Source organism: Mytilus edulis, chromosome 5, assembly GCF_963676685.1.
Source record: "Mytilus edulis chromosome 5, xbMytEdul2.2, whole genome shotgun sequence".
Classification (NCBI taxonomy): domain Eukaryota; kingdom Metazoa; phylum Mollusca; class Bivalvia; order Mytilida; family Mytilidae; genus Mytilus; species Mytilus edulis.
In genome coordinates, this window is record NC_092348.1 from 68599194 (window position 1) to 68610947 (window position 11754).

At 31.7% G+C, this 11754-nt stretch overlaps 1 protein-coding gene across 1 annotated transcript; it reads left to right on the forward strand.

The window, feature by feature from the left end:
* The first annotated feature begins 2197 nt into the window (after window positions 1-2197).
* On the forward strand, window positions 2198-8591 carry LOC139522495 (uncharacterized). The gene is made up of 6 exons (XM_071315993.1): window positions 2198-2417; window positions 4880-5020; window positions 5633-5824; window positions 7360-7474; window positions 7921-7971; window positions 8160-8591. The coding sequence occupies exons 1-6, from the start codon at window positions 2333-2335 to the stop codon at window positions 8194-8196; spliced, it is 621 nt and encodes a 206-aa protein (XP_071172094.1). The 5' UTR covers window positions 2198-2332; the 3' UTR covers window positions 8197-8591.
* The last annotated feature ends 3163 nt before the right edge of the window (window positions 8592-11754 follow it).

An 11754-nucleotide genomic window follows, 5' to 3' on the forward strand; every position in this document is an offset into this window, starting at 1 on the left:
TGATTGGACGATGAGTTGTGAATATGTGTTGAGATAATCTAACCTTATATCGGAAGATGCATTCTTCCAGATATACAAAGATTTGACTAATTGAAAAAAATACTACAGTTTATGGGTTTGGCTAGCTATAATACCATTGTCTACGGAAAGTGCCTGTACAATGTCGGAGTTTGACAGTTGCTTTCCATGAGTTCCTATGGGTGATATAGTCTAACATTTCATTTTGTCAGGTTTAGAATTCATGAAATTTTTTTTTTTGTTCAGCAATTTTGTACTTTTAATTCAGGATATACTCAACCATGAAAGTTAGTATTTTTTTTGTATCTCTTTTGTAATCTTTGTCAAGTAAAAAAAACCAGATATGACTTATAAGACAAATTAAATGAATAAAACAAAGCAATTATACAATAGTGTATGCTTAATTGGTAGTTAAAATAAGTCATCGTCATCTGATCATCCAAAATGCTCTAATCTTTTCATGAGACATTTCTTTCAGGGTGATTGTCATCTCCGATTGCAGATATACAAGAAATGAAACTTGCAAATTTGAAATTGAAAACGAATATATTTTTAAAACCCCAAATCTATGTGTACCAGTTACACATGTTACAGGTCAAAAATTTAAAGATAAACAAGATCAATTAATCAATTGCATTCTTGAACTGTTGGTCATGCTAGAGACAAATGGTAGAATTGAATTATTATTGTGCAAAGGATTTGACATTTACATTACGCACGCTGTTCCTACAACCTCTAAGATTTAATACAGAATCTTCAAAATTTCCTCCGCAAAAGAAAATGAAAATGTCAGCATCTTTGACATTATCTTTGTTAATGCTGATTGAAACCCAAAACATTGTTTGATTCTTATACAACGGGATAGTCTTGCAGTCTGGTCAAAATGTTTTTGAAAAGGAATTAAAGACGAAGACGACAAAGTCAACTCGATCTTCAAATAATTAACGATTACAATGTGTATATCAGTGAATATATTAAAATAACCAGTTTTTCGTCAATGTTGTCCAAAAGAGCATACAACTAATCATTTATATGGCTAAACGTAGCGTTAAAAGAGCCTTAAATAAATAACAGTCACGTGCACATAAGAGTTTCTTTATAATTAAGCAATTATCTTAAGTATAAAAATAGATATTATTTGTTCTATTAACTGAATCTGACGTTGATATTATATCTTATTTGAAAACAAAGGAAATTACATAAGAAAGAGACAAAAGATACCAAAGGTATACTCTATCTGTAATATTTACAAACACTTGTTTTGGTACACATACTATTCTATTTATAAAGTGACAGTGTTTATCATTATTTAGTATTCCCACAATCAGAAATAGATACTTCAAAGTGAGTATGTCAGTATCCTCACCTGTCCATTTATCTTTGTTACCTTTCATCACAATGTTTAAACAAGGATAAATTGCCTTGGACCAGTATTTTTGTTTGATTTTGAACTAAGGGACAATAGCGAAATGTTTATAGCATTATGCGGTTGACCATTTAAATGCCCGTGACTAAAAAATAATACTTTAGTTTTGTTCTAAAAAGACGACATCAGTAAAAATGCAAAAAGAAAAGATACCGAACTCCAATGAAAATTTAAAAAAGGAAAGTTCGTAATCAGATTGAAGTATCAAAAGATCAAAACACATCAAACGAACCGATAACAAATGTCATACTCCTGCCTTAATTGCAGACCTTTTCTTATGTAGAAAATGATGGATTAAACCTCACACTTGTATAACAGTCTTATGAAATGAAATGAAATAATTTTAAACTCAACAACCACGGACGATTTTACGCGCTTTGGGAATATAGGCGGATCCTACTGTTTTATATTTACCGCTTTTTATAGCAACGACAAGGGGATTCTGACGACTAGAAAGATAGATTTGTGAGCATTAGGGACCAATACAACAAACAGTTTATTAATCAAATGAATATAACTAAAATATATGTAGATGCTCCCTTTTAAACTATTGTGAAGTTGATATCTCAACAGGTATACTAAATTTGAAAGACTATCCTTTTTCATTGGATGCCATACATTTGTAAACTTTTGATGGCAAAACCACAGTTCCACCTCCTTGTTATTATAAAAAATCTCATATAATACTTAGCTTTTTTTGTATCTCTTTTATCAGAAGTCCATTACTGCTATTATTAATTAATGTAAATAACGTGTTAATGAAATAAATGAACATACATATCTACCTATCACAGAGTATTTGATTGGTTGAGACGGATTGTCATATCATACTACAGACTGAAGGGAACATTTATCAAATAGAAGATAAATATTAATCAAATTTTAAGAATGTTTCATACCAATTCTGGAATACTTAAGACATTGTCATATCAAAATTTAAAAGGGATGCTTAGGATCATTACTTTATTATCGGGTAAGTTTAGTTTTATATAAAAAAAAAATTTAAAATAACACCTTATAAATTTCATGTGTCTTGAAACGCTTTTCTGGTTTAACCATTGTCAGGAACAATCAAAGCCGAATATATGAAAGCCAAGAAAGTACAGGAACCGAAATAGTTGAATAGCTAAAACAAAATTTAATCCTAGTATAAATGATGAGCTAATATACATGCAATGTCAACTACAACGTTTCTGAACTGTTCTTGAGTTCATTGTATTTTTGGTAAAAAAATATATTGCATGCCTTTAAAGTATTTGTTTGTTTGAATAATGTTTTATATATTTTTTTAAGACTGTTAATTCAGATGATATGTTGTTGAACATAAAAGACTTGTTAGTTTTAGCTATAAGTGTCGATTGTTTTTATCCTTAATCGAGCAACAATGATGAGTCTTATGCAGACGAAAACCAGGTTTGACGTACCAACTCTTATCAAAGGTACCAGACTTATAATTTGATACACAAAACGTGCGTTTCGTCTAAATAAAACTCATCAGTGACGCTTAGATAAAAAAGTAAGATAGCAAAACAAGTATATGTTGAAGAGCATTAAGGCCCAAAATTCCAAAAAGTTGTGCCAATTACGGCTAAGGTTATCTATGCCTGGGATAAGAACGTCCTTATATTAGTATTTCGAAATTACCTGGCAACTTTGATGAGAAGAGAATTACAAACGATTTTATATCAAGTTAAATACGGGACCTTAAAAAGCAAAGCCTCCTCATCGACCATTGAAATTGGCAAGAAATAAAGAATAACAGTTATAATATCGCTTTATCAAACATAGTAATAAGTGAACTATTTAATTGAGGGTTCACTTAATTCAGTACTTCATGAATTAACCTTTTGAAGTGTATCAAGTTTAAATACATAAACTCATCATAGATACCGGGATTGATATTTTGTATTTGTGCCATACGTGCGTTTCATCTACAAAAGACTAATCAGTGAAATTCAAATAAAGTTAAAAAGGCCAAATAAAGTTGAAGAGCATTGAGGACCAAAAATTCACAAGCGTTTTGCTAAAATACAGGTAGAAACACCTTAGACTTTCAAAACTTTGAAGTTTTGTGAACAATTAATTTATAATAATGACCATATCAATGATAATTCATGTCAACACAGAAGTGCTGACTACTGGGCAGGGGATTTATATGTTTCCTTTTATTGACGGATAATTGGCTTGAGTAACGTAATCGACAACTATGGAAGTCCAGTTCAAATTCAAAGATCATCTTCTCATGCATTGGGACAACAAAATTTGATCATACTGAAGATCACTTAATGTTTGTCAGTTTGGTAGTAAGCATTACTACTGGTTATGACAAAACATAAGATTCCTTTTGATTTAGGATAAAATCAATAAAACAGAAGCCCAAAAGAAAAGTCTGGTATTCTAATGGAATGAGAGTTTGGTTATTTCCCTAGCTACATTACATAGTTCACAAAGTTATAATACAGTTGTGCATCACACGAAAACTAAAATTAGAGGTAAAACTATCATAATAATTGAAATAAAAAACAACCCACTCGAAACAGTCAATGAAGATCGGATCGAAGTTGGAAGTAAACTGATTTACTTTTATGAATGCAGCTTTAAAACATGAGTTATGCCAAAAAGCGTTTAACTTAGTCCTCAACGGCTCATTTTTTCCCCACAAAGCAAATATATGTTTGAAACAAATTTGTGCACACAAAACTTAACTGAACAATAAAAAAATAAAAAAAATAATCAACTTTCTCATTCTCCTTAACTGCGTAGAAAAAATTTTGAAATCTTCAAAAAGAAACCCATATAAAATGTTATCATAAGTTGCACTATTCCCTATTTTCCTTGGTCTAATTATTATTCAAATGTATGTTAAATAAGGGGTATTCGAAAAAAATTGTGAAGAAAAGTGTGTGGTAGGTATATCATAACACATGTATCTATTCCACTGTAATGTTTGACTGACCAAAGCTTGACATGATATGTTTATGTGTATGAAGGTTAAACGGTGTTAGATACTGACAACTATATATTATCACAGTAAAAGATCCAAAAGAGCTGTTATTGAAATTAGAAGAAATAAAGATTAATTTTCATTTCTTGCGGCATTTAAATCTCGTGTTTTCTTCATATGGATTACATTGGAAGGTTAATTTTTATAGCTTACAAGGAAAATATTTTAACGATATCATTGCGTTTTCATAATGTTTACAGCTATAAGTAACACAGGTATATTCTTGGACACTATTTTAGAGAAGTTAATTTTAACACTGAAAATATGACAGCATACAATAAAGATTGATTTTCCATATAAAAAAATCACTCAATTATTTAATAAAAAGAAAGACCGTTTAAGTGTTAGTAAGCAAAGGCCTCTGGAATGTATTTTGATTTAATTGATTATTTAAAGGGTTAAGAATAATAAGTCTTGTTTCATGTTTTCAGTACTTGTTGGTGTTCATTTAGCAACGACACCATCGAAGTCACCGGAATGGGAGGGAACAACTGATATTCCTGAGGAGATTGAGGTTGGCGAAGATGTCACAACAAATAATTCTTCAATACCAACTACACCACCTGCTAATGGTACGAACTGTTTGAAACAGGTCACTATTAGTGATTCCAACTTATACGCTAACAACGATGTTTTGATATTTCAGGTTTTATTTATTATAATCATTAGCTACACACTTTAATAGATAATACGTCGTGAATTATAAACACGTTAAAATTTGTATAGCAAAGTGATGTGAACCTGAATTGAACAACTGACTGATATGCAATAAAAAAAATAGTCGTAGTGTATATAGCATATCATGGGTATCGACTGGAAACTATTATTTTTTCCATTTAACACTGCAAGGGGCCGGTTATTTCAGGAATGGCACATATGAATACTAGTAACCACTTGTGAGTAATAGTATCAACAACTTACAAATTTAGTATTCTCATCACAATTACTTACACAATCATTAAAATATAATTATCAGTTTGATTATTTTCAAGCGGCGTATTTTTTCAATTCAATGCATTCTTGGTAATGTTTTCAACATCAGATCTATGCTAACAAATTTTTGATATATATTTATATATATTTTTCTGCACAGAACTTTTTTTATGAACTATGCAAATGTCTAAACCAGATCCCATGCTTTGCGCATAAAGCATGCATATTCATTTTTTTACATTTCTTCACAGATCCAATAGAACAGAATGATTTTTACAATCCCACTAGACGTCCTCCGAATGTTAACAGCAAGACACCAAAACTACCAGTTAAAAACATTCCAATGACAACTGTAAAAAGTACCGAAAAGACGACATTACAACCAACAGAACCAACAGAAGCAGTGGAAACAGAAGTTGAATTCGAAGCAGAAGGAACAACCGGTAAAAGTTAACTTTTTTTAAAGCATGAAATATTTAGTGTCATTAAGATCGTTAATTACAAAATGTTAATTCATTGCTATATTTCTTAATTTGGATTATTTTGTGTTACACATCACATCAGTTACGACATAATATTCTTAGAAAAAACGCCCTCAAAACCAGTGGTATTTTTACAAATGTGCAAACTAGTGTCTCAATAAAAAAAACAATAAAGCAGAAATGATATATAAGATTATTACTGCAAAATGAATTATAATCACATGGATAAGTTTTTACCATCAGAGGTACCGTAGCTGTTGGACTACCAATCCAAAACCACATTTACAATACAATTGCTCCGATACTAGCATGATTTTGAAAACTAATATATTTGTTTAAATTTATCGAAACTATACTAAAACCAAGGCAAGCGATGACGAACTCTTTTGGTTCCGAATTGAACCGACTTTGCGGGAAAAAGTCTTCATTATCACTGGACTAGTATATATTTGTTTAGGGGCCAGCTGAGGGACGCCTCCGGGTGCAGGAATTTCTCGCTACATTGAACACCTGTTGGTGACCCTCTGCTGTTGTTTTTTATTTGGTCGGGTTGTTGTCTCTTTGACACATTCCCCATTTCCATTCTCAATTTTATTGATATGTACAAATATGTGAAAATATAGCTTCAGCCATATTGTAATACTAGCATGATTGACAAAATGCATGATTTTGAATGCGTAACACAGTTGTTGATATTAATGCATAATGCTTGACATGTACATTGCAATTCTGTATGCATTAACACGTATATGATGAATAAAAACGATTATTAAAAATAAAAGAGTAGGAAAACATATTTCAATATGTATTTTTTCGAACATTATCAAACTACCATAAATATGTTCAAAATTAGAGTGTGGATTTTTTCATTTCCACCAACATGTTGGCTGACCTGAGTTTTGAAAGAATGACATAGTTGTGTCTCATTTTCTTTGTTAAAATAATAAAGGGTTGTTTACAACTTTTGAAGTGTTTAATCGTTTTAAAAAAATCAGTAAAACGGTCCTTGAACTGTACACTAATTGGGGACACATTTATTTCTTGACATGAACTTTATTTCAGAGAAATACTTTTCAGTTTATTAGGAAAAAATATATGTAAATGTGGCAATTTATTACGACTTATACGAAACAGGATGATGGCGATGCAGATGTGTCGACCATGTTAAAAAAAAAGAGGGGGCGAAAGATATCAGAGAGACATTCAAACCTCTATCTAAGCTTCTTCGCCTTCTCTTATTCAGTTTTCATTTTCCACCCCGACTAAACAAAGTATTTCATGCATCAATGGTCTCTTTGAAGAATATTTTGAATGCACTTAATTTTATAGAAATGTTAAAATGTAACCATAGTTAATTGTTTGTACTTAAAAGTCATGATTTGTAATGAACAAGATTATGTAATGACATGGTTTTTAAATGTCATTTATCATCTGATTAATGCATCTTCTGATATTTTTTCCGTAAATCTGCGTAATGCATCTTCTAATATTAATAGGTGGGAACGTAACAACTGACAGTAATCTACAACGAAAAAATACAGGCAGTTGTCCTCCCTTACATGATGCCGTTGTGGAACATCATGTCATATTGAGGCACGGAGAGTGTGAAATGTATGTTTAAACATGCTTATATAAATCTTGAATTTTTGACTGTCATGAAGGTCAGACATAAATGGTCGAGATAAATGACTAATAAGTTATTTAAGTAGTTGTAAAGTCAAACAAGTACAAAGTCGAAGAGCTTTGAGTTATATTGGAATTTAAACGTTTTTAATGTCAATTATTTCATGAAGGTTTTTTTTTTCTTAATCTGTTTATGTATCCATGGTATCATGATACTAGAATTCATTGGAAGTAAAACACAATAAAAAAAATAAAGAAACTTTTTAAAACTGATACTAAAAATGCAATTTCTATGAATTAATGTGCTAACAATTTGTATAATATGTCCACATAATTTTCGCATCTGATATAGCTACCAAAATATGCAGCTTTGTTTATGTAGCCACTAATCACATTAACCAGCATACTTAACATATACTAACATTTTATTTCAGTGTGATATCTCAAGACGATTCTATCCGATGGTTTAATAAGCCTGGAAAAAGGTAATTAATTTAACACTGTGATAGCATATTATTTTAATATTCCCAAAATATTACATGTTTAAGAAACCTTGATTAAAAGTCAAACACCATGTTAAAAGCTCACTTAATAACAATTAATTAATTTATAATAAAATTTAGATGCGACCTTTTTGAGAAAAGACATTTACTGTTTTTATTTTCTATTTCAGTCCCCCAAGTGTATTCGTTCGTCACATCAACACCTGACTTCAACTGGCTATGGTGGTACTACTATTCTAAAAAATAATGAAAACATAAATAGGTAGAGTTTCTAGAAAGGAAAGAAAAACACCATATATATATATATATATATATGCCATGCTTAATCGACATACATTAAATAAACCTTATTTATTTTTATACAAGGAAAACATTGTTCACCTTAATATATGTATGTATAACTTCATTAACTATTTGTTTTCTATCACTCTTCCTGGTAGGATTTAGTTTTCTTGTTTACATTTTCTTTTGTATTATGTTTTATAGTAGGATATAAAAAAAAAGAGTCAAAATATACTACAGGAATATATTAACTAGAGGTAGTAATTGCAACCACAACTGAGAGCCCTGCACCATGTAAATCATTAAATTTTGCTGCAATTTGGGTTAGTTCATGTATTTACATAGAGCTGTAAAGTTTTGCTTAGTACTCAACCATAGCCATCCATGTTGTATCCATGAATTCCAAGGGATTTCAGCTTTAAGACCAGGAGAGCTAATATGTATGATTCCGATTGCTGTACAAATTAGAGGCTCTCAAGAGCCTGTATCGCTCACCTGACTCTACTTGGGTTTTTGAAATCATATAAAAAAAAGATAATATTGGCTACAAAGTAACAACACTTGGCCACCACCACATTAGGAACGGAACATTTATGCTATGTTTGATTTCATTCAATTTATTGGTTCTTTAGAAGAAGACCTTTGTATGCATTTCCCATAGGGTCCTATGTTAAACAAAGTCACCCCACTGGCGGCCATCTTTGATGTTTGATCGGCTACAAAGTAACAACACTTGGTCAGCACCTCATAAGGAACATTCATACTATGTTGGTTTCATTCCATTCAGTGGTTCTCTAAAAGAAGTCATTTGTATGCATTTCCAATAGGGTCCTATGTTAAACTAAGTCCTGCGATGGCGGCCATCTTGGATTATGGATGGGCTACAAAGTAACAACACTTGGTCAGCACTTCATAAGGAACATTCATACTGTTTGGTTTCATTCCATTCAGTGGTTCTCTAAAAGAAGTCATTTGTATGAATTTCCCATAGGGTCCTATGTTAAACTAAGTCCCCCGCTGGCGGCCAACTTGGATGACAGATCGGCTACAAAGTAACAACACTTGGTCAGCACCTCATAAGGAACATTCATACTATGTTTGGTTTCATTCCATTCAGTGGTTCTCTAAAAGAAGTCATTTGTATGCATTTCCCATAGGGTCCTATGTTAAACTAAGTCCTGCGATGGCGGCCATCTTGGATGATGGACCGGCTACAAAGCAACAACACTTGGTCATCACCTCATAAGGAACATTTATACCATGTTTGGTTTCATTCCATTTAGTGGTTCCCTAAAAGAAGTCATTTGTATGAATTTCCCATAGGGTCCTATGTTCAACTAAGTCCCCCGTTGGCGGCCATCTTGGATGACGGATCGACTACAAAGTAACAATTATACGGAATGACATATCTGTAAGTAATCTTGAATTACTTTGGGTTGAAGTGAGGAATTGTAGTAATGAAAAATTTTTAGTTGGTGTTTTATACCGTCCTCCTAACTCAAATTCTAATTTATGGGACTTATTTAGTGAGTCAGTAGATAAAGCACTTGATTGTAATTTGCCAATTTTCCTTTGTGGTGATTTCAATTGTGATATGATGTCAAACTCAAGTAACTCTTTTAAAAAGTTACTTAACCGGTTAAACTTGGAAAATGTTGTTTGGGAGTCTACCAACTTTACAACCCAAACTGGAACTTGTATTGATTTATGTGTGACTAATCGCAAAAACTTAATTAAATCAGTGACTGTACTTACACCGATATGCAGTTCTCATTCTCCTGTTTCAGTCGAAATTTCATTTAAAACTTTTAAACAACACTCGTTTAAAAGACAAATTCGAGATTTTAAGCGTGCAGATTATGAAGGTCTTAAAAACCAGTTGAATGATACTGACTGGGATGATGTTGTTTTTAATTCAAATAATATAAATGATGTTTATATGAACTTTGTCAAAACATTCGAAAGTACTGTCAATAGATACATACCTACTAAAACTATTACAGTTAGACCAAATGATAAACCATTTATGAACAACTTGATTAGAAACAAGATAAGACATCGTAATAGAATTCACCACAAAGCGAAAACTTCAAATAATCCAGATCACTGGAAAAAATTTAGAGAAATTCGTAATGAAATTATCAGTTTAGTTAGAAAGGCAAAGGATGATTATAAGTGCAAACTGACATCACAACTTATTGACAAAAATATTCCTCCTGGTAAATGGTGGCGCATTGCCAAGTCTGTTTCAAATTTTACTAAAAACAGAGATTCCCCCCCTTTTTTGGAACATGATGGCCAAATTTTTATTCATCCATTGGACAAATCAGAGATCCTGAACAATCATTTTGCTGATATAGCTAATATTGATATAGAACCAGAAATTCCTGATAATAATGAGCCTCCTCCATGTCATTTAAACAAATTTGTCATCACTGAGAAAGAAATTTTAGACCAGTTAAAAATTTTGAATGTTAATAAACCAGCTGGACCTGATAGTATCAGTCCTAGAATTTTAAAAGAGGTTGCTAGCTCTATTTCTAAACCATTAACTAAGTTATTTAATATGTCTCTATCAGTTAAACAGGTTCCACTGTTATGGAAAATTGCACATGTTAATCCTATTTTTAAAGGGAAAGGTAGCCCACATTCAGCTCTAAACTATCGTCCAATATCTGTTACTAGTATTGTTTGTAAGATTATGGAAAAAGTTTTATTTAAACATTTGTATAATTATATGAGGAGTAATAACCTTTTGTCAAAGTTTCAATCTGGATTCCAACCAGGTGATTCTACTGTTAATCAGTTAATTGAAATATATCATAAAATTATTAGTAATATGGATAGTGGTAGGGATGTAAGGTTTGTATTTTGTGATGTATCTAGAGCTTTCGATAAAGTTTGGCATAAAGGACTTTTATTTAAACTTAAACAATCTGGCTTAAATGACCAGCTCTTATCTTGGATAGAAAGTTATCTTTCGGATCGTCAACAAAAGGTAGTTTCAGAAGGCTTTTCGTCAACTCTAAGAAGTATACATGCAGGTGTCCCCCAGGGATCAGTTTTGGGACCCTTTCTGTTTCTTATTTATATAAATGATATAGTAAATGACATTGCTAATGATATTAGACTTTTTGCAGATGACACCTCTTTATTTGTCATAGTAGATGATGATCATGCTGTAGCGGCTGCTTCTTTGACTGATGACTTGGATGTTATCTCAAATTGGGCAAAATCATGGGCTGTTCAATTTAATTCTAAGAAAACTAAAAATATTGTATTTACTAGAAGGGAAAGGGAGCATCCACCTGTATTTCTTGGGATAAATGGTGAAGAGGTTGAGAAAATAAATATTCACTGTCATCTTGGGATAACATTTCAGCCATCAGCTTCATGGCACACGCATATTGATATTATTTATAAAAAAGCATGCTCTCGTCTTTCTGTGCTTCGTCAAGTTAAACACTTATTAGATAGGAGTTC

Bases quoted from the DNA above. Each gene is read 5' to 3' on its own strand.
- LOC139522495 (XM_071315993.1), top strand. From the start codon at position 2,333: ATGTTTCATACCAATTCTGGAATACTTAAGACATTGTCATATCAAAAT. The intron at 5,021-5,632 runs GTACGAACTGTT...ATTTCTTCACAG, and splicing joins AACTACACCACCTGCTAATG to ATCCAATAGAACAGAATGAT. The intron at 7,475-7,920 runs GTATGTTTAAAC...ATTTTATTTCAG, and splicing joins AGGCACGGAGAGTGTGAAAT to TGTGATATCTCAAGACGATT.